Raw genomic sequence first — 23,939 nt, 5'->3', positions numbered from 1 at the left:
ATTTTCAAGTCTCAAACAAAAATCCTTCAGAGCTTCTACCTCTAAAAACCTGCAGTAGTTTATATGGGGTGTTTACTCACAGTAGGTATTTTTTTTTATTATTATTTAAAAAGTATGTTGAGCATCAACAGTTCCTGGCCCCAACCTGCCCAGATAAAAGACTTGGTTGTAGTTTTCATGGGTGAGGGAGTCATGTTTTGTTCAAACTGCAGTCTGCTTCAAGCATTCACAGGAGGATTTGCTGAAGGTCCTGCAGATCTGCTTTACTGATACTGAGCTTTCAGAGTAAACCTTGTGGGCTGGAAATACACAAGTGGCTACATAGCAGAGGACTGGAGAATGACAACCCTCCTGTCTGTATGTTTTTAAGACCGAGCTTTTGTTGACCTCTCCTCCAGCTGACTGATCTGTATATAGAGCGAAGATGGAGGTCAGGGGATAGTTGGGTCTTTGGAGTGGAAGTGTTTGAGCATGTTTAGGACTGAGCAAGCATCAGGAAACACCAAACGATCAAATTAGCAGGGAGGATGGTTTGAGTGCGAGGCTGAAATACAGGGAGCCTGAATTTGTTTCCTTTCTTTGGCACAGACTCCCTCTGTGAGATTGGACAAATCATTTTGATATTTAAACACTTTCAAAACTCTGTCCCTGAGCCAGTTCCCCATCTGCAAAATTTGGGGGCTATAGCAGTGAAATGTTTTGATTAGGGAATAATATATGCACTTAAATTGAAACACTCAGCAGCATATTGGAATGGAATTCCTCAGAAAGAGCAATATTCCTCTGCAAAATAATCTCTTGTAACAACTAGCCAAACCTCCAGAACTGGAGTGTTTAAAACTAGATAGATCAAAATAGTAGAAAACATACAGCAAACGATCTCGATGAACAAAGAGGTGAGGTATTGGCTGGCCTTTTCCATCTCTTAGCACCGTAATTCAGAATTTTGCTGCTTGTAAGCACAGTAACTTTTTATTTTCATCGGCCCTCAGTTTTCTGGCCACACAAGAGAGTGCTTGTGTGAAAATCCGGGCAGGAGGAGTCTCCAAGTACAAATAAGGACACTGTCAGCGGCACCAGCATGTGCCTTTTCACACTGTCCTGCCGGTTGCTTGTACCCGAATCTGATGGGTCTGCCCTGCCTGTGAGAGCACGCTCCAGCTTTGATTTTCCTTTGCCCCCCTGTGCTGCAGGGGGGAAGCTGGCAGGCAGTGGTGTGAGGTTTTATTGTGGGACTGATACCATTAATTCATTGTAAATGGGTAGTGCAGGTCTTGGGTTGGGAACTGGTATAAATTATTGCTAGCACGAAGTTGATTCAGACATATAAGCAGTGGGAGCTGATAGCTGGGGCTGCTTTTAAAATAGAAACGGAGAGATTATATAAAGACTGGAAAATCTGTAGTGGCAGAGGAATGAGCCTGCTGATCTAAGAGCTCCTTTGCAGGTTTGTAACCTGGAACTGCCTTCTGCAAGTGCCTTCATGGGGCGTCACAGAGATGGTGACACTTCGCTCTCCAGATCGAGTCCTGGCTCATGTGGAGTCCATGCGGTGATGCCCAAGTTAGATCCCAGGGTGGGTGGCAGAGCGTGTCTTGCCACCTCGGCCCGCGCTGTTCAGCTGCCCAGCCCAAGTTACCAGAGAATTTGGACAAATACCCACATCTCAATGCTGGCTTCTACCCCCAGAGATGCCCAGAGCAACTCATCTCCTCTCTTCCAGATGATGCCAGCTCATTTCTCATGTGCATTTTAAGGTGCAGGGCTCCTGAGTATAATGTTAATGTTTTGATCGAATGTCCTATTTCTTCCCCTCTTGTCCACATATATCACTTCTTCTGCTGACTGAGATGCTTTAACTTCTCCGCTTGACTGAATGGAGCAGGCCACGTGCCAACCCTTTCCTGCCAGGACTTCTGTGCTTAATGTTGAGATAAGACTAAAATCCCAGGTACTTTTTTGCTGGTGGTTTTAATCATAAATAACTTTTCTTCACACCTTGCTTCAGTTCATGCCATGCTTTGTGTCAGATGCACTCCTCTCCAGAGAATTTAAGGAGAGTATTTCAAAGGAACCAGATGTTTAATCTTTCTTGTGGAGTTGGCTGCCACACAGAAGCTAACTGGAAATTGTGAGGTGTTTTGCACTTGAGAAAGCCTTTCCATTTTACTGTCTTTCTAAATCAAGCTATCTAAGTTGTGTATTGGTTTAGCATTGTATAAACTAGAAAAAGAACAGACTTGCTGTGTGCCGTCACTCTATTTACTCTTTGCCAAGAAAGGCCCTTCCTGGCAAAATGTCCTCAAGATGTTTATGGAGTCCACAGAGAAAAATGGTCCCTTGAAATGGAAAAGTCCAAGGTTCATATGCTGTAGGCATCCTGTGTTGCGCTAAGTTGCTTCCAGAATTTTAAAGGGGTTTAGCTGATGAAATGAAGACAAGCACCTCTTAGGACTTCTGAAAGTACCAAAGTGCACGCTAATCACAGATGTTAAGCAAATGCCTGCTTTTTGGAATCTCTCTTCATAGCCACCTGCGTTTTTAGGTATCAAATGCCTACTTGATAGTCATCTTGCTTCCCCAGGCATCCCCAAGGCATAACAGCACAACCCTGCCCCATTAAGATGCTGTGACAATAAACAGTGTCTACAAATGCTTCCCTCTGAATACTTCTCCATCTCCACTCTTCCTTGGGATGCTGTTGACCAGTTGCTGACTGACTGAGTGATGTTTTGCTTTACCCTGACTCCTCTCCCGGTCCCATAGGTAACGTTCATAGTGGCAATGACACGGATGCCAAGGTTGAAAAGCCATAGCTCAGTTCCCTGGGTGTGCGAAGGAAAAGATGGCGTTTCCCCTGCTTGGCTCAAATGTTTAAGTATCTGGTGGTATCACCTTTTCAAAGAAAGATGCAGCTCCACCCAGCCTGTGTGGATGGCCAGAGATGGCCATGAATACTGGGAGATGAAAGGAGATGTTTATGGAGAAGAATCAGTCAGAAACATGAAAGACTTGCCAAAATCTGCTAAAAATTTGTCTCTGTGTTGCTTTTGCTTCATTTTCGTTATTGGATACATATCAACATGTTACTGGGGTGCAGTTTGGATGAAAAGTGTGTAAGGAAAAACTGACTTGTGTCTTTTAAATGCCTTTCAAGTCCTCAGCCTGAGATACAGCGAAAAGGATCTTTATTTTTGGAGGGTGCTGAGCCCTATGCCATCTGAATATCAGGTCCGTTTGGATGCCTCAAATTAGGCACCCAGAATTGTAATTCTCCCTGAGTGTGGTTTGCAGGATAATCTCTGTTCTACTCACCTCCTCTCCAGACTTTCCGATATTTCTCTGGCACAGGTATCCCCCTTGCTTCTGTCTAGTTCCTAACAGGGGATGTGTTTCTTTTGCTGCCTTCCCATCAGGGGACAGTTGCCAATTCAGGTTTCACTAGAAAATGCTGCGCCAGCTCTTTGATATTCAGAAGCTGTGGGGTTTTATGTCTGTTTCCTGACCAAGCATGACTCTACTAATAATGCAAGAACTTCAGTGCTGATATCTTGGCAGCCTAATATAGGAGGTCAGTCAGTAAATATAGTTACAGTTTTCTTTGCCTCAGCAAAGACAGTAAGTCGAACACAATGTAAACAAGGTGGTTGGATCACTTCCCCCACCAGTAATATTTGTAGTTATGCAGGCAAATTTAATGGGCGTGATTAATTCTCATGCTCTGGCTTGGCAGCTGATTAGCTGCAGGGGGCAGGCAGGAATTTTCTTTCTGTTCCAGGGTTGCACTCTTTCCAAGTCCTCCTTCATGCTTGTGCCAAGGATCTCAAAGTACTTTGCATTTTTAATTACGCTTCTTCACGCCCCTGTGAAGAGCGGAGATGAGAGATAGCATGATCAGCAACAAAGCAGTGGGGAAACCGAGGCATTAGGAGGCGGCAGCCTGCTTGGGATGAGCAGAGGGAGTTGCCATTAGACTTGGAGAAAGGAGAGCTGAGCATCCCAGAAATCATCTCTTGGGGTTTCTGTAGATCTAATGAACTTGTGCCTAGTTCTCAGCAGTCTGTGTCTTTAATGCACTGAAGTCTTGGTTGTCTGCAGGGACAAAAAGGTGCTTTTTTATATATATTAGTATACAGTCACTGACAAGGAAAATATATCTTTCTCCTCACTCTATTCCTCTAATTTCTGAGCAGAACGGCCTGTATATGTGTTTCTTCTCTTTGTATGGAAAAGCACTTTGCTCTTAAATAGCCTCCGGTGTTGGTCGTGGCTGAGGCAGAGAACTGGTTCAGCTCAGTAAATGACATGCTGCTTTGTCCCTGCGGGGCAAATTAGTGCATTTATGTGTGGATTCACCTTCAGTGGGTGTACGCTGAGGTAGCTACACTGACTTTGATTTCTTTACCTGGATGTACAGCTGAAGAGCTGGCCTAGCAACATCAGGGAGGAGATAATACTTTTCTTACTAGGACATGCTGTGGTCCAAAGAAGAGACCATAGATGTATTGACACAACTGTCACATATTAACCTCCCTTGGCTGCGTATTTCTGATGCTGTGGCTGACGAAACATGGAGAGCAGCAGGGATTAGTTGAGTCTTCACTCTCCTACTCAGGGTGGTGGGAATGGAGAATGGGCCTGTCCCAGCTTGGTTAAAACCTACAGCCCAATGGTGAACAGTGTATGTTAGACCTCAGTGGGTGGGGAGGGTTTCTTATAGGTGGAGTTTCTTACTTCTGTGGTGGATGATTTCAGCTTTATGGTTTCACATGAACAGCATCCTCCAGAGGCTGGTTTTCTGAATCCGGCTTGGGCAGAAACTTCTGATGTGCAGTCGTGAGCCAGCAACCTGATGGTTGGAGACAGGTAGCGATTCAGGCATAACCTATAGTCCCCATTGTTATGGGGCATCCTGCCCAGCCCACTGGCATGGTAGGAACCGCAGTGCCTAGCTGGAGTACCCTGAAGCTTAAGGCTGAGAGCAAAGCCTGGCTTACTAGGCATTTCAGTTTCTAAGATGGTGTCTAAATAAGCTGTCTGAACCTGACCCTTAGTCTAGTCTCAAAGCTTAATTATAAATAAACAATATGTTAATCACTTTATAGGTTCCAGCATTCTCTCATTGAATGTCTCTGTGCTGGCATTTGGAGAGCATTCATCATAGTGGTAAATAAATGAGTGTCTGTTTGGTCTGCACATGGTATAATTAAGTATCAGCTGAGCCCATAGCATAATGTGATAATTCTCCTTCTGACCAGCTGAAATAACTCACTCTAACAACTGTGCTCTTCTTACTCCTCTCTTTCAGTTCCCAAGAAGCTTCTGCATGAAACCCAGCCAAGACCAACCAATTACCAAGGATTTCAGAAGCCACATTTTCCACTGCGGCCGAGAGTGTTTGATCCCAATGTTATAGGGGACGGCGTGTTTCTTTCTGATGTCTCTCCTTCCAACATAGGGCGTACCCTCCCAGGTAGCAATGACTATTGTGACGTTGGCCCAAACCTAACTGTGTTGTGGTAACTGTTCCCTTCTCTCTCTCCCTATCTGGGTTTCTATATTGTACCCAAACCCCATTCGTGTCACAGTCAGAAAGAGAAGCTTCAAGGCGTGACCAGCGATGGACTAAAGTGAACTGTGAAACTCACACCAGCTTTCTTGAAATAGCAGTCATGGCCATGCATGTCAAAACTCATCACGGAAAGACTTTGCAGACCTGTCTAATACAGTGGCAAAGAAAAAACCAGGGCAGAGACAGTAGATCTGCCTCACAGGGGACAGAGAAGTTTTCAACTGAGCTTTGAAGTATGATGCTATTTTCATAAAATGCAAAGTCAAGAGAAATGTATGAAGTCAAATCTTAGCTATCTATAGGGATAGGTGAGTAGGAGGAAGGGATGGTATCTGAATAAAGGAAAAGCACAAGTGAGCATGTCTTGGGTTATTCAGTGGTTTTGCATTGTGTTTCCCAACATGCAGGAGATGGTGTATGACGTTACTTCTGAAATTCCAAACCTGTGCTCCCAGAGATTCGGCTCTAGGGTGGGTATGGGCAGAGCTACCTTGTCTCTGTCTACACTCCTGGCAAAGTTAATCCACAGCTTGGATGATCAATCCACAGATAATGAAGAGTTGGCAATAACACATTTGTCTGTTTGGAGCCCTTACTGAAAAATCGTCAGGGAAAAGAATTTTGAGTCAGCCCAAAATAAATTTTGTGATCCTCGTGATTCTTTTAAGCAAGAAAAAAAATAATTCCTGAACTAATTTTCATTCATATAAACATTTCACTTCTACAAATGACACCTTTTGTTTAATTTTCATATTGTTTATGCATTCATTTTTAAAATATGCACTACTTTTCAAACAAAGATGTCATTTTGAAATTAAAAGCTAAAAGAGTGTTTTGAAAATAGCAAAAGGAAATATTTGGACATTTCTGTAATCTCCCTTCCTGTTTTATTTCTTTTATTAAAACTATTTGCCAAAGTCAGCCTGGCATCGTGAGTAACCTCGTCTATGCGTAAACTGTGTTGTTGGGCAAATTTATTGCTAGCTCAAATAATTTTCCTCAACTTTGGTGTAACGTCACTGGGAAACCACTCAAGTGACTGGGAAAAGCTAAGAAAGGAAGGTTAATAGAAAACCAGTAGTAGGTAAGCTGATTAGGCATAGACAAGGTCTTAAAAGCTAGCAAGGAAGAAAGGGGATGTCTTCTGGTATGATCCTGGAATGAATGGCAGACCGGGGAACCACATAGCGTAACAACACATGGCCCTTGTGAAATTATGTTTGTTTGTTTTTTTCCCTCCTGCATAACTCCAGTCATTTTCTGTCTTCCCTGTCTGTGCTTGTACAATCCTGCAGAGGACAAAACCAGTTCTGTGGTTTTGTGGTGCTCTTTGCCAGAGTATAATGTATGCAGATGAGTATTAATTTAAAAACTTGTTTCATTGCATCTGTTTTTTGGACAAGTCAGAAGTAAAAAAAAAAAAAAATTCTTCTTACATCTCACATGAGAGGAGTCGTGCCTAGTTGTACTCTGTCTCCTAAATACACCATTATTGCACGGCATGGTTTGCAAGGGATGCTCCGTGCCCAACGCAGAAGTGGTGTCCTCCTGAGCCTTCTGGGGCTGATCTAGCACATGCACGTGGAAGCTCCCACTGCAAGTGTAATTTAAACCTTAGTCCTTGTGAGATGCCATGAATGTATTGACAGTGAGAGGCAGGTGACAGTGAGATGTGAGAAAGCAAGGTGCAGAGGCCTCAGGTTTATATCCCACCAGCTCTGTGCAGCTGCAGTCCAGCCACATTAGAATTTAATGCAGAGTTGTAGAAGGCTCCCAAAGACCTGGCAGGAACCTGGAGCCACCTAGCTCAGCAGTCCTCTTTACGATGAGATATATGGTTATGAAATATACATGAGATTACATCCTGGTGGTGCCCTTCATTTTCATTGATTGTAAAGGCATTTTAGATTAACTAGTTCAGAGCCAGACTCAGTATGCAGTCATCTCAGGCAGGATTCAGTTACCCCCCCCAAATAATTGTGTCATTTGAGATGAACTGGGGTGTTGACCTGGATTCTAGACGCTGCCCTAGAAGAGTGAGAGTTTCCCTACATCCCTTCTCATACCTGCCATCTCTGCAGGGATGTCCTGTTGTGCATGGGGTGTATTAGGTGTCTGTGTGTGAGCAAACACATCAAGCTTTAAGTGTCTGCTACTGAGAGAGCTGAATCACTCTCTAGGATCTGTCAACTAACGGTAGGATTCAGTTGCCTCAGTTTAGATGCATAGTGCTACCTGAGATGCTCTGAAGTATCCAGTTTTTAGGTTCAGTTTTTAGAAATGAAAAATTTACTGTGCTTCCATGGATTTCTTTGCAGAAACAGTGGTAGAGAAAAATCTAACCACTTGTACAGACATAGATTTACCAGAAAGGGAGAATAAAGGAAGAATTAGAGGGCATGTTGGTGTCTATATCTGAATTAAAAGATTTTCCAAAGCTTTGCTATTGATTTCCTGCTGAATGTGCCCTTGACCATCTGTGCCCCAGTGCCTCTGTTTGTACAACTGATCCTCAGTGATTTCTATTCTCCCAAAGCAAGAGGCTCTTGGGATATTTTTCCCTTTTGGATCTGCCACTCAGGCACCCATGTTTAAAAACTTTGCTTCAGGGCCAGCCATTAACACCTTGGTAGTTTGTGACGTGTGGCCTTCCCAAGGCCATGCAGCTATTCAGTGGCAGAGATACAACCGTGCCCTTGTTCCTTGGGGCTGATCCCTTACAGCGACACCTGGACATCCATCCCCGCGGCTTCTCCTCCGAGGCAGATTACGAGTTGGTATCGCTGCACGCACATTCATGCACTTCCTCCCTCTCCATCCAGTATTACCTGTTCTTTTTGACACCCCTCAATTTCTGTTACTGCTTCCCTGGGCTGAGCCGCTTCCTGGCACGCACGGAGGGAGGCTGAACGCCATGTCTCACGTTGCCGGATCAGGCAGCCGGTGAACACAGACCGTCTTGTGTTGTGGCTGCTCTCTGAATGCCTTTGCTTGCATAGCACTGATGGCATCATCGGAGACGGACCTGTCAGTTTCCTGACTTTAATACCTAAAGATAAGTGGAAGCCAGGTGCAAGTCTGTGATTTTACAGTGCGTTGCTTGCTTTTGGCCAGAACCAGATACTCAGGGAAAGGAGCCTGAAAAACTGTAACAGCTACAGTTAAACAATCACATGGATGATGGAGCTGGATCCTGTGCACTGACTTTTTCATGCGTTTAAAACAATCAGTGTTTTGTGACCAGTGGGGGTGTCTGCCTGCAGATCAAGGTGCAGGGAGCACTCAGCAGCGAGCTGATAAGGTCTGAAAGGGTCTCTTTGAGCCTCCTCGAATTAGCTGCCTCCTCAGCTCCAGTCTTCAACAAATAAAATCAAATCATTAACCCATGTTCACTCACCTCTCCAAAGGGGAAATGGTGTCTGGGTGAAACACAATACGAGCAGGCTTCTGAAGGAAGTCATAAACTCAGGTCTGCCCTTCCCCACGAAGGCTGGCGAGAAAGCACGTCTGTTTGCCAGGTGTGGATGGATCACTACAGCATGACACCGGCAGAGGGTTGCCGGCTCTGCCTGTATTTTCCGGTCCTTATTACCAGCTTAGCTGAACTGACTGTTGATAAAGGCTCCTTTGATTTACATAAGAGAAAAGAAACCTGATTATATATTTGCTGTAGAGTAGGTGGGTGTGTCTAAGTGGTGACATGAAAGAGCAGGAGACGGGGGAGAGAAGATGCTGCCTGGATGCAGACAGGGTATGTGCTCAGCTGAAGCTACCTGAGAAGGTTTAGTTGCCCCCCCCCAAAAAGGGGCAAATTTGGGTGGTTTGCTGTTGAGCAGCTCCAAATTTCTGAATGCAGATGCTGACCTGCTGGGGATAAGGCAGGGTAGGACTGGGACACATGCCTTGTTCCTCATTCCATTTCTGTTTCAAAGCAGAGAAGAAGAAAGGGAGATCGGCCACCTTCTACCCTCTGGACAACACCCCCTTCCTGCTTCCTGTGGATGAGACACAACCGCCAGCGCTCAACAGCAGCATGGAGCCCGTGGGCGTTAGCACGGAGATGGCACTGCTCAGCAACATCCTAGCAGCGTATGCCTTTATCACAGGTAGGTCTTGCGGCTGTCATCTCTCTGGGCTCTCACAAGCTCTTTGTCGACCCTCAATTGAGCCTAAATTTCATAGTCATCTAGGGCTAGATCTGCCTCTTTGAATCATTTATATTTTTCATTTGTCTCTCAGCAAATTTGCCCTTGAAAGACCTGACCGGGGCAGCTCTAGCAGACAGTATATAACAGGGTTTATTGTGCTCTGCTTTCCACTGGATTTGCTCTCATCTGAAGTTAAATACAATGTAATCTTACATGTGGTATTATCCCTAATGCTCCATTTTCCTGGAGATCAAAGCCTGGCTCATTAGGGAGGCAAGCTTGTTGTCCTGTAATTTGGAAAATAAGCAGCACTCAGATCATTACCCTGCTTAAGAGAATTTGGCTTATCTTCAGTAGAAGTGTGAAGATGAAGTAACTTGAGAGTCTGCTTAATTGTATATTTAAATCTAGTTTAGAGTAAGGTTTCCTTGGATCACAGTTTATCTTTCACCCACTTGTATCTTTCAAGTAGCAGAGCAGCAGTCTTCTAATAAGATTCACTTTAAATGTCGAAATAAAGATTGTGTACCCTACTGAGTGCTTGGGGTCAATACCACTGATAGCAAAAAGTACAGGAGAGGCAGGTGATATAGTGCAAATACTTCCCATCCCACAACCGCATGAGGTACCTTCTCAGCAGTAGGGATTGCCTACAGAGTTGGAGGACCTAACTCCCCCAAAAAACGAAAGAGCACTGGCTGAATAGCATCAGGTGCACTAATTCAGCATATTTTAGGCCAATCTCTGCTGTTTTCTGCAGAAGGAGGGCCTTGGTTTCTGTGTAACTGGCCTCCCAAGGCAGGACATACTGTTTGTGGTTACTTTTTGTATGGGTGTTCTCCATTTGTCCAATGAAAGGTTTGTATGCTTATTACCTTGCAATGCTTATTGCCAAGCAATAATACCTTGGTAGTAATACTAACGTGTTGCTCTTTTACTACATGCTGTTAATAATTATGTGTACTGCGTCCAGTCTGCTAGGACCACTATAATGCAGTTATGCTATTCTGGAGCATTGAGGTCTATACAGCTAAAATTCCAACATTTGTGAGCTAGTTTTTCATGTCTGTGTGCCATTCAGTCTTGCTAATTCATTAAATACTAATGCATTCTTGGTGCCATGTTCTTGCTGAGATACCACCGTGCTGCTACAGACAAGTATTTGGATTTCATTGAACCATAGAATCATAGAATCATAGAATCATTTGGGTTGGAAGGGACCTTTAAAGGTCATCTAGTCCAATTACCCCTGCAGTGAGCAGGGACATCTTCAACTAGAGCAGGTTGCTCAGAGCCCTGTCCAACCTGACCTTGGATGTTTCCAGGGATGGGGCATCTACCACCTCTCTGGGCAACCTGTTCCAGTGTTTCACCACCCTCATTGTAAAAAATTGCTTCCTTATGTCTAGTCTAAGTCTACCCTCTTTTAGAGTTTAAAACCATTACCCCTTGTCCTATCACAACACACCCTGCTAAAAAGTTTGTCCCCATCTTTCTTATAAGCCCCCTTTAACTATTGAAAGGCCACAATAAGGTCTCCCTGGTGCCTTCTCTTCTCCAAGCTAAACCACCCCAACTCTCTCAGCTTCACAGGAGAGGTGCTCCAGCCTTCTGATCATCTTCGTGGCCTCCTCTGGACTCACTTCAACAGGTCCATGTCTTTCTTGTGTCGGGGACCCCAGAACTGGATGCAGTACTCCAGGTGGGGTCTGATGAGAGCAGAGTAGAGAGGGAGAATCACCTCCCTCCACCTGCTGGGCAGGGATCTTTTGATGCACAAAACAACTAACTTGGGCTTTACATTTCGGAATCACTGAGTATATTAGTAAGAGTGTTTCTGCACATTTATTGGAGGGTCCTTCTAAAAGGACCATGAATGGTGAATCCAAAGTTCTGCCCCTCTACACATCCAATAGTGGCATCAGGATCTGTATTTTTGTGACACCTTTAAGAAGCAGGCAGCTTAAGTGGAATTAGTAGTGTTCTTCACAAAAGATAGCTGAGTAGAGCATAATTTTTTTTGCATGAGCTTCACTAATGAAAGATTAGAAAATGCAAACTTTAAGTGAAACTTCTGGCTATCACACTTCTTCCTCTTCTTACCTACAGCTGCCTAATTTTTGACATGAAAATGCCTGCATTCCCAACCTTACTATAAAATAAAATGCTGTCAACATTATTTTCCCCATCTGAACAGTAACGGAGAGCAGAAGGTTGTAGGATTTATGGTTGGGGACAGTTGGAACTAGGATTCAGGGCCACTGATGATGCTCCATGGACTGTGCTTCCATTTACCACAGAAAAACTCTTTGACCCTGCATTGATTTCGTAGGGCACAAGGCCTCAATTCATCCCCTTTACAAGGTGTCAGTCTTGGCAGGAGCTTCTAGATTTTACTGTAGCACAAATAATAAATAAGGACGTCTTTAACTGTCTTGTTACTGTGGGATTTACTTGCCCTCTCATGATGTGGTCTCCTTGTGATGTGTTCATGCCCACTGAATGTCAAATAGGTAAAACTCAGACCTCATGATTTTGGTTTCCAGTGATGAGTTTAGGAGCTTGTTGCTCATGTTTTCCAGTGCACCTAACCATGGCTATTAGATGAGTTTTAGTCTCAATGATATATATGTTCAGTTTGTTATTTATTACAAAAATAATTGATTGAAACATAGATTGAAACAGCAGATGCCCCAAAGCATCTTTATCTGCAGCATGTAATTTAGCCCTCTGCTTTTATGAGAGAGGATGGATTTGGCATGATTTATTTTGTTATATGTGAATATGGAGAGGTTTTAGATTATGAGTTCAAAGACAAGCTGTGTCACAGGGCACAAATATCATCTGTATAAAACCAGAGCACTGCAAAACCACCCCCCTTCATATCGCGGATTTTGAGCAGCAGAACATTTGGAAATTTTTGTGCTTGCCTGAGTTTGGGGCCCTGAAGGTGGCTTAAGCCACAGCAGCTGTTGATGTCCATAGAGGAGCCATTATAATGTCTCAGGAGAGACAGGGTATCGGGCGGCCAGGGAGGGCTGGTTCTGGTTCACACATCTTCCCACCGCTCCCGACCACAGCCTCAGTGCCAAAGGGAAACATTAGTGCAAGAACTGCTCTGTTTCAGAACACTAAAAACGTCCCTCAGGTAAACTCTGCAGACTGAAAGTGCTGTATTCACGGCTTCCTCGTGCTGATGAGTTGGCTCAAAACAGGACTTTGCAAGAAAAAAAAATGTAAATAGGCAGGGGCAACATATAAAGATGTTCTTTCTGTTGGGGCAGAGAGTGGTGTATACCCTCAGACACACTCCGGGAAAAAGAAGCTATGGGCACTTGGTATTTCGTGGGTAAAGTGCATGCTTGAAAGGACGATCAGCTCTACTACTTTTCCGACCTCTTGGCAGTGAGATGTCTCTTACTCTGGGGAAAGCATCCACAAATCACTGGTATCCCCTCTGTGCTCAGTGGTGTTCACATTTTCTGCACAAAATGGGAGGTTTGGGAGTGCAGCTGCAGACAAAGAGATTGCAGGCTTGGTCACTCGCACTGTTAGCACATGCAGAGTCTTGCAGTGCACAGAGGTGAGGAATGCCAATATTAGCAAAAGCTTCCGTGCTCATTTGTACCATCTTTTTGACTGATGATCCCATATAAAAGTTGGGAATGTTCCTATTGAGGAGTGAAAAATCACAGCACGGCAGGAAGCAAAGCCTCTTTGCAGGAGTGTTGGTTTTCACCATCAAATTGGTTTGCAGCTATCATCCTGGTTAGGAATATCAAAGCCAGTTAGGTGTTAGCCTTATCCCAGCTTCCAGAACCTTTTCTTTATAGAACTAGGTTTTTAATTATATGCATTCACTGGCCTATAACCTCAGATCTGTTATTTGTCATGGACCTGTTTCAAAACTTGTCTGAGTGTTTGGAAAGACTTCACCAGTCTCAGTGACAGCTGGAACTGTCTTTGCAGTCACAGTCTACCAGCAAGACCAGAACCGTCCCTCATAGTTCTATAAATATTAAACGTTCAAATTGTATCAGAGCACTTCCAGTGCCTCCCTTTGGACAGGGGACTTATTCCAATTTTGTTGTTGCATTCAGGCTGAAGTAGTTGGAGGGAAACCTCCATAAATCCCTGTTTTATTCTTCTTCCACAAGCAAAGCTATGCTGCCAAGTTATTAAGAAGGGGCTTCCAAAAAACAACCCAGGGGAGATCATTCCAACTTTTAGACTGCTTGGCCTGAGCCTTATTAATAAGGGGCTCCTGGAGAGCTTCCTCTATTCTACCATGGGATTTCGGCAGCCTGTGGGGATAACTGTAAATTCCCCAGAAGATATTGCTCCTACTGTTTGTCTGGCCATGCTTAATGCTGAACCTTTTACTGAGGCCATCTGAAATTTTCCTCCCCACTGAGGTTTCTGAATGCATGAAGCCATCATAGGAAGCCAGCAGCGTTAATGCCTAGATTGGTTTTTATTTATTGAAACAATTTATTATAATAGCAATAACAACCTTGGCCTGGGGCATTTCCTGGGGAATTAATGGCAGTCTGGGCTGATGCTCCCAGCAGATTGTTAGCCCTCAGGAAACAGGCTCTGTAATTGCTGCTGGTTTGGTTGGAAAAACAAAATAAAATGTGTTTCTAATTTTTGACCAGTTTGAGTGCCTAGAAAATGGTGGCTTTTGTATAGAGGGTTATAAAGAGCATATATCTTTTGTCTGCATGGATTAAATTCAGGCTTGAATTGGTGACACTTTCATCAATTCTTTCAGTCCAGAAAGAGAAATACCAGGAAGGGGAAAGGTAACCACAGCTAAAGAGATCGACAGCAACTGGGTCCTGCTAGAAGTTCAGGAGAAAAAGATAGCTCTGACCTGTCATCTACAGCAGTGGGAGATAAAGCCACACTGGTCAAAATCCAGTTAATGAGTGTACACACACACACGAATCCATATCAAAATCATGTTAACTCCTGCTATTGATGGCCATATATTTTTAAAGAGGTTTTTTTCAAATATAATGAGTGTTTTGAGGAGCTTCAGTGTTGACATGAATCTGAACCACCTTTGAGTTTTTGGAAGATGCTGAGCATCCATTTGCTGAAAAGGATGCCCCTTTTTGGTCTTTGCAAGTTGAACATGCATTGGGAGATGCTCTCAAAATCACTAATCAACTGTCAAACCCCCAAATCTAGGCTATTGCTGACTTGGCTACTTCAACTGAGAAATAGCAGAGCCCATGTTTTTTAGCTTAAGTTGCTCTTTCTGCTGTGAAAAAAAGAGGTGTTGCTGTGCAAGTGGATTGTATGTATGATAAATGCCAAGGCTGCAGTTGAACGTAGGGTTACAGCTCAGTGAGGAAGTCCAGACAGTGTCTCAGCTGTTGACAGAGTAGCTGTAGAAGCTCATAAATGCCACTGGAGCCCAAAGATTCAATTACAACCATTGCACTGCATGAAGGGCTATACATACTAGCACAAACAGGGGATGAAAAATGATTGCTTAAGTAGTAATCGAGGTGCAGCTTGCTCATGAGCTGGGTACAGTAGCATGGAAAAAGGAGTGTGGAGGAGAAAGGAAAAGCAGGGCATGGACAAAAATGGGGGAAGAGAAACTGCATGTGTCTGCGTCTCAGGCTCCAATCTGTGTTTTTTTTATGAGTTGCTTTAAAAGAGTGAGCAGTGGAACTAATGCAACCAAATCAAGCCCATGTGTGTGCAGGAACGCGGTGGTCAGGGAAGTGTGCCTGGCATCCTGTCAGCCAGGCAGAGTGGAGGCAGACTGGACCAAGCTTCTTCCAGGACAAACAGATCAGTGCTACTCATTTGTTCTTCTCACACTCCCACATTCTGGGTGTCCTCTTTAGGCCTATTTACAAAGAAAGCTTTGCAATTACTATCACGACTTATACTGCACATGGAGGTAAAAGCACTATGGGGTGGTGATTCTATTTTTCCCGGGGTTTTCAAATCTCTGGAATTTAGGACACTACTGTTCACACAGTACCAGATGGGCAGCAGCTTTGCTACTGCACAAGCAGGGCTGCAGTTTTAATTCAAGTTGTCACTAACTTCATTGAGTTGTCACTAACTTCATTGGAGCCAGGATTTCACTCAGCCACACTGCTACAGGAGCCATTGGCATATCCTTCATGCCTGCTCTGGTATCTTCTCTTTTGTCTTTGGATTTTTGCTGTCTCACTCTTGTCAAAATATCTTCGCTTAAAACCTCTGGCTTTGGTCTCACTTGACTTTCCAAGTACTGCTGCATTTCTCTCCTCTTTCTTTTTTTGGACTTGTTGAATGCATCTAGTGCAGTTTTCTCCTCTTTTTTTGTAGTCTCTCTTGAGCCTGTTTCTTTCCTATACCATCCACACCAACCACTAGCACGTCTCATGTTTTATTGGCCAAATTTCAGGCTATCATGACATCTTCCTCCACCTTAGCTTGTCAGTCACCTTTGAGATAGGTTTGGTAGGAGACAAGTGAAGAGCACAAAGGCATTTTGTCCCTGTAACTGTTCCGTGAGCATCTCCAGGCATGGAACTATGCATTGCCTTGAACTGTGCACGTCAGAGTTTGGGTTCTGACCACAGAATCAGAGAATAATGTAGGCTGGAAGGGGCCTCCAGGGGTCACTTGATCTAACTCCCCACTCAGAACATGGCTAAATTCAAATTTAGAGCTAGTTTTGAAGTTAGGGCAGGGTCTTGTCCTGTTGAGTTTTGAATATCTCTGCAAACTTTGCTATGAGGAAATCAGCTGGAGAGGGCAGTTTCTAAAAGCACGGTGGGAGGAAGTGAAGATCGAGCAGAGCCTTTTAGTTACAGAGATCTTAAGGGGCCGAATGTCAGGCTTTCATTTGGTGGGAACCGTTACAGCTCCATCACTGAGTTCAAGGAAATAAGACTCATCTGAGGAACTGACTCCATCCTTGAACTCAGGACTCCCAACAGACACAGTGGAGTAGCGCTGGCCTTGACACTTCTTCTGGGTTCACCTTCACCCATTCAGCATACCTATAAACCAAGATGATTAAGCCCAGGGGAATTGCAGTAACAATGTTTATCATAATTACGCTTCTAAGTAGTCCCATGAACCAAAAAAAAAAAAAAAAAAAGATAGTAAATAAACAAGATGACCTAGTTTAAAAGACATTGTGGATCCTTTGGAGTCTTGTTATATCACCTCTGAAATGTGGCTATGCAGGATTCATCCTGTTCGTGCACTGACTCCAGCTCTGCTTGTGTAGCACAGGTATACATTTTGGTGGTCTGGGCAGAAAGCCAACATGCTCGCCTTAGATAAGCAAATGAAACCTATGAATAAATAATATGCATTTTTTTCCATACTGCAAGGCTTCCCATTTCAGCTGGGCCACAGCACAAAGGGTGTATAAAGCTTTGCAATCATCTTCATTCCTCATATGATGATGATGGATGTGACAGAGAGATGCACTTAGCTGCTGCTGGGTGTGCGGCACCCTGGTGTCAACCCTGCTCGGGCAGCCACTGGAATTAGCATTTAATTCTGCGGGCTGCTCCTTCTCCTTTCAGACAACTCCAAGACATGACTGCAGCGAACCCACATTCTGCATGTGGGCAAATGCCTTGGCAGCCAATCCACTGTTTAAATCCCCCTTCCTGATTTCCCTGGGGGGGCGGGGGGAGGGGGCACAGAGGAGCTGTGTGTGTTTTGTTCATTTAAGGGTTGTTCTTGACAATCATTTCAGAAAACCCCGAGCGGGCTGCTCTGTATTTTGTCTCCGGAGTGTGCATTGGACTCGTCTTGACCCTGCTGGCCCTGGTGCTAAGGGTGTCCTGCCGAACTGATTGCAAACGCTCCTCCGCGAAAAAACCTCCTCGGGAACGAGAGAGCGACAGTGACAGCAGCGACAGCGATGATGATTCGGACACCACTTCGGACCTGTCTGCCCGCAGGCACCGCAGGTTTGAGAGGACTTTGAACATGAACGTCTTCACGTCGGCGGAGGAGCTGGAGCGAGCTCAGCGGCTGGAGGAGCGGGAGCGCATCATCCGGGAGATCTGGATGAATGGCCAGCCGGACATCCCAGGGACCAGGAGCCTCAACCGCTACTACTAAGTGATGGGGAGTCCAACTGTCCTGCCCTGCACCCTGGGGGTCCTCTGCACGTCATAGAGGAGAGGGAGGGAAGGAATATTATGTGGGTGTCTCCCCTTTTCCTTTCAGGCATGCTACCTGGAGCCGTGTGGATGGACAGCAATAAAGCTTTCCCTGTCTCCTCCTCCCTGACATATTGCTATCACCCCTCTTCACGGACACTTTCTGGTTATAACAGAGGTGTTTGCCAACTTCATTTTTAGTAGCAGGCAGGAAGGTGACAATTACAGTCCTCCCATGTGGGACATGGAATTTGGCATGCTGCAGTACGAGTGCTCCTCTCTTGGCTGGGGAGAGAAGTTGTCCAGGTTTTGGTGTTCATTTAGGAATTTTTGGTTTCCCTTTCCTGAGGACTGTGGGAGAATTGTGAACAAAATGACAAATCTGGAAAGACAATTTGGGAAGGGAGGGGAAGGTGCATCCTGACCAATTGTCTTGTGACTTCAGAAGCCATGAGATTAACCTAATTAAAACCCAATGGCAAATATGACTTGTTAAGAACTGGGGGATGGGGAGGGAGGAGGATTCTTCCATCATGAAATCATCTCGGTGCTTGGAGGTTTGCCATAGTGTATTCAGTTATTTATGGCTGTCTTTTCATCTTCCTTTTCTATGGGAACATTTTTTTTTTTTTTACTGACACCTCAGGGATAAAATCCTTTTTTTTTTTTTTTTTTTTTGAGTCTGTTTTCCCTGCTGGCCCCTGTCAAACCCAACCCACCTCCAACAGTGAAATTATGGTAATATAAGAGATGTGTCAGTGACTGGTGAGAAGTTAACAACCTCAAAGAGGTTGAAAAGGGTTTTTTCTTTTTGTTTTGTTTTAAATATATATATATATATTTGAAGATGCTGCACAGGAATGTGCCTTATTCTTTTTTTTTTGTTGTTAAACTACAGTTTTCCTATGGATAGCAATGCACAATGTTTTATATATTTTATTAAAAAAATAAAAAAAATAAAAGGTCTATGTTTACCAGAGGAAAATGGAGACAGAAGCAGCCACATATATGACAACAGAATGGGTAATAATGCTAAATAAACTCTGGTTTGCTTCAATACATTTGAATTTGCATCCTCACTTTTGACATAGGTGTTACTTGAGGGAGATGCTTTGGAAGAGTAGCACACCTCTGCAGGCAATCGAGACTAATGTCTTCTGCATGCAGGAACCTGGAGGCACTTTGTCCTGTGGCTGCAGTCCATCGGTCTACTTCTGTGGTTCACATGGGCAGGAGCAGCTGAGCAATGTGTTGGTTCTGAAGGGACCATCCCAAAGCCTACACGCACTAAGAGAAAGAGTCCCAGTGATTTCATGAAGCTTTGAGTCTGTCCCCTAGACCCAAATCATACCTGGGCCAGAAGCAGATGTTAAATGAACCAGAAAAAAAAAAAAACCACCACCAAAAACCCATGGAAAAAAGGTGAAATATATTTTAGTGCTCCTTCAGTTGTCTAATGGAGCGTTCAATGGGATATCACCACTCTACTCACTATCTACGTGCTTGTTAGTCACTCCCAAGCACCAGTTCACTTCAGTCTTAACACTTGGTATTTTTCAAGCCTGAACAATGCTGCTTTAGCCTGTGTGGCTTTGGGATGTGCTTCTCAGTCACTTAGTCATGCTTACGTCTTAAGAGCTCACAAAATGCCGGCAAAGCAAATAGTGACCAAAAGCTCGGAATGCCCAGAGCCTCAAGGAGGGATGAAGATGGGTGGACCTGCCCACAAGATGACTGGGGACGTTAAAGTGGGGCTGCAAGGGTTCACGTGCTGTGCCAAACAGCTGCGTGGTGGGACAGCCCCCTGACACCAAGGACCTTCTTGGCACTCTTTGGGGTCACTGTGGGACTCCTCTGGCTGAGGAAAGCTGCATTTGAAGTGCCAATGACTACTTCTCCTGGCTCTTGCAGGGTGAGAACAAAGTTCTGCAACTGGTGGTGCTGGTAACGTCAGCGATGAGGCCAGTGAGAGGTGGTTTCACCAGGGAGGGCAGTACTAGTACTGCAGAGTGCTTCCTGTTCCTGGGCCCGTGAAGGTTCAAATGGAAAGACTCGGTCTTGACCTGGGATGTAATTTTGCAGCTGATATTTCGAAATACAGCAGGGTGCAGGTCCCGAACTCTGGATGCATTGCCAGGTGCTGTGCCTTAGCTGGAATGTTGAATGCACTCTGCTGAGGGTGTCGAGGAGCAAAATGACAGGATGAGGCCAGTGGGATCAATTTTGTTGGCCGTGTGGTTTCCCCTATAACAAGATAGAGTCCCTCAACCTTCGTGATTAAGGGACAGCAAATTTTCAGATTTAGATTCCTATGTCCTGGGAGATAGATTGCAAAACTGATTATAAAAATGCTGTATGTGGGTTTATATACCTGATTTTCCCAAATGAATTTTTTTGACCAGAGGAAAGAGCAAGAGCGGTAAGTCTGAGTGTACTTTGTATGCAACCGAGGGATTAAAATACCTGCTTCAAATGTAAATCACAACTGAACCCAAGTTACAAACAGATGAGCAGTCCTCCCTTAGCATTGCTAATGCTGCTATAAATCTTCCGGCCAAAGCTTGCAATACAAAGGAGCAGGTTGTGGACGTGGCTTTTCAGAGTTGAGCAAACAAGCCCAGCTCAGCCTTGCCCTAGGAAACAAGATGTAACAAAAGTAGACTCACCGTCTTCACAGCACATGCAACACTTTTACATACCTTCTGGCTCCTTTTGTCTGAGGGCCATGCATTTCTAAAAAGGCTTTGACTAAAGAAAAAGAAAAATACAATCCTTTGAGCTACTGTAAGTAAAAGACTTTAAGTAATTCTGTAATTATTCCTGGATTTGTCCCAAAAGTGCTGAATAGTTTGTCTGGGGGAAAAAAACATAATCAAGATTTGTGGGGCGGGAGTTGGTCATTTGCCTTTAGCCCTAGAAACCAACGGAGCCAAAACACTCACCTGGAGTATCGAAGAGCTCGATTCACTGTGGGAGGGGGTCAAATCCTTATATCCCACCCCACAAAAGAATATCTTAAGCATGCAGAGCTTTGGACTTGTCTGTTTTCAATCTCTTGTGTTGTACTCACCGTGTCATATGAAACATTTAAACACTCATAGAGCCAGACAGCAGAGAATACATACTTTTCTACCAGGCTAATGCGAATCCCTCTTGTAGGAGGTTATGCATAGCTCTGGTTTCTTACTTCCATGCTTGTTTAATTTTTACATTAAAGTGAGATATTGTTTCCAGAGTAAGACTATCCAAATTCCTCTAGATGGATAAAGGAATTAGAATCAACTTTTTCTGTTTCACGAATGAATTTCCTATTCAGTGACCTTTTGGATAAAACGATGCTGAGGTCATTTTCCATGTGAATATATTCTTTATGCCTCAGTTTGCCGTGATAATTTTATATCAGAGGATTACAGAGCAATCCTGGACTCTGAATTGCTTGGCCAGTTGGTAATAGCAGGAACTACATGTTCTTATATTTAAAGGAGACAGCATTGCTGTTGCCATGTACTGTCTGCTGGGTTGCAAGCTCGTGGCAGGTAAGCCTCGGGAAGCGAAGTGCCTGTGCTACATACCTGGACACTTTCATGCTTCTACAACTTAGAGGATACTTGGATTAGTAACCACAGAGTCATTAAATTACAGTTTGAAAACTTGTACCATGTTAGCTTTGTAAATGAATGTGATGGGTTGGAAAATTAAGGGTCCTTCACCTGGAAGAAGCTGGACATGTGGAAATGATGGGTCAGACTTTCGAAGAGTCAACTGCACACTCGTTACCGTCCTGTCTGGTGGGACAGATGGGGCTGGTTGCAGAAGAAGACAGAGCTGCGTGTGCAGAAACTGCAGAGAGGCAAGTTGTTCCAGTTAGATAGCTGCTGTCCTCTCCTATTCACTCCCCATCGCCCTTGACTTCTCAGGGCCATTTTCACCTCCTGCTATCATCCGGTCCATCAGCACTGACCTTTTTTGCGGACCTGTGTTCAATGTACCCTGAAAATCTCAGTAATACGGAGTTTGCTGCCTTTCCCATGTCCACCCTGGTGTTCATATCCTTGATGAATTCCAGCCAGTTAATGAGGCATGCCTTTCCCTTCCAGAAACGGCAGTGCCACTACTTAACCCCTTGCCTGCCATCTTTCCCAGCACCCCGGGGGCTACACAAATAAAGCAAGCTCGCTTAGCTGTGGTACTGCCAGGATGTAAAGCATATGCTCGTGGTGCTGTGGGGAATCCGAATTTCCTCTTGTGCTGCATGGGCTCTCTTGAGTTTCTGCAGGCATCACAACCAATTAATCATCTCAGACTGGCCCAGAAATCCTTCTGCTTACAATCGTTACTGAGGTCTCCATCATGGTGAAGTTTTAATAATCCGATCTGAGTTTCTAGTATCCTTAGATACTCCAAAAAAATATTCTGAGTGTTGCTTGCCTTTCCTTGTCCACTCATTACAACTGGTGCAGCTTTCCCTCTTCACCTAATTTCCTCCCTTTTCTCTTTATCTATTAGTCTGTTTCTGTGGTTTTCTCAAGGAATGTCACAGTTAAGCATAATTCACCAAAGAGGCAGTAATGGTTTTGGTTCATTAGACTGCAGCTCACCTTCATGTTGCAGTAAGTGTGCATTTGCTACACCCCGGTCTGAACTTGCTTACACTGAGTGGATGTGGTGGTTTAGTAGTATTTAAGCAAATCAGTTGCTCTGAGGGTTTTCAGTTACCCACCACTGAATGGACCTATTCCAGCAGCGGTGGTGTAATTGTCACCACGTGGAGTATTGCATCAGGGAGCCCTGGGTCACTGGGAGTTATGTGTTGGCTGAACCATGGCCACCTGAAAGCTGCTCAGAGATGTATATGCGACAGATGCTCTGGGAAGTGCATTCTGGTGGACACTCGCTCATATCATGAAAGCCTACCAGTTCTCATGTGGGCCTCTCCAGAAGGATAGGTGGACTTGGCTTTGTCCTCAAGGCTAGAAGAGTGCAACTGCCCCATGATTTCCCTTGGGAGGTCTCTGCTTGCTGAGGGGATGTACAAGACACATTCCTCAGTCAAATGCCTGGAAATATGGCCAGCACCACTCCAGAGGCAGGTTTGATGGATGTCAACACTGATTCTTTTTTCCTTCTGTCTGCACACAAGTGGGCAGCTCAGGAAGGTCCCCAGAAGGAGAGGAGGTGCTGGACCAACGTGCTCCATACCAAAGCTCTGATCAGAGCCCTTGGCAGGCTGGGGACGGGAGACAGGGGACTTCTGCTGCCAGGCCTGTCCTCACCAAAGTAAGTTTCCTAGTGTTGAAGCTTCAGCAAGAACCAAGGGAATGGAGCCAGCCTCTGCTGGCAAAAGACTGTTGACATAGTACTGGGACACTGTGGTCAAGACCATGAGCATGGCCAGGCGTCTGTGATCTTCATCACTAAGATTTGCTGGCCTGCTCTTCCGGGACCAGTTTCTGAGGGACAGTCTGATTTCTCAGTGCCGGAGAAGTCACTGATTTGGGTTGTGGGAATCAACTGGTGGTAAGTTGCCCACCTACATGCATGTGTCAGTGATGGTTTCACAGCTCTTGTACGCTTGCAACGATATGGTTGCTTCCCAAACAACTCACTATTGTCAGAATAATCCATAAAACATTTCAAAATATGGATGTATTTTTAATTCAAGAAAATCACTACCTGATTTTATGTTTTGTTTTACCTGCTTTCTTTTTCTCTTCCATCCCAATGACAAAATGAAATAGTAAATCTAAAACCTCAGCATCCCCTTCCAAGATCTAAGCAAACCCAAGCAGATTTTTTTTTCCATTCTACAATAAAAATGTCTAAATAAAGTGCTTTGCAAAAATATTCAGTGGTTTGGCTTTTTTTTTTTCTTTCCAATTTAAAGACATTAATTTTAAAAGTGAGTTCTCCAAAGAGTATGTCAAGTTTTCTTATCAGCTGTCTTTCTAGAAGAACTTCTAAGGAATGGAGGGGTGTATGGCATTGTGATAATTCCCAATCCATCATTCTTTGGAAGCATTTTTCTTTGAGATGTCCTAGTGCCTCCTCCGTCACTCTCTTGCTGAGTAACCTCTT

General features: G+C 44.4%; 1 protein-coding gene across 2 annotated transcripts in view; it reads left to right on the top strand.

Annotated features, from left to right (window-relative positions):
* Nucleotides 1-18,921, top strand: part of EVA1A (eva-1 homolog A, regulator of programmed cell death) — a 216,022-nt gene extending 197,101 nt beyond the window's left edge. The window contains exons 6-8 of one of the 2 annotated variants that reach the window (XM_054822432.1): nt 5,309-5,473; nt 9,505-9,678; nt 17,453-18,921. In XM_054822432.1, coding sequence (XP_054678407.1) covers nt 5,309-5,473; nt 9,505-9,678; nt 17,453-17,823 — 710 coding nt within the window. In that variant the 3' untranslated portion in view covers nt 17,824-18,921. The remainder of the gene's footprint in view (nt 1-5,308; nt 5,474-9,504; nt 9,679-17,452) is intronic. The other variant, XM_054822434.1, reaches the window with a different exon arrangement.
* The last annotated feature ends 5,018 nt before the right edge of the window (nt 18,922-23,939 follow it).

The sequence above is a fragment of the Grus americana genome, chromosome 3, assembly GCF_028858705.1.
Source record: "Grus americana isolate bGruAme1 chromosome 3, bGruAme1.mat, whole genome shotgun sequence".
Taxonomy (NCBI): Eukaryota; Metazoa; Chordata; class Aves; order Gruiformes; family Gruidae; genus Grus; species Grus americana.
Note: the sequence above shows the minus strand (reverse complement) of the source record. Positions and strands in the feature narration are given on the sequence as shown.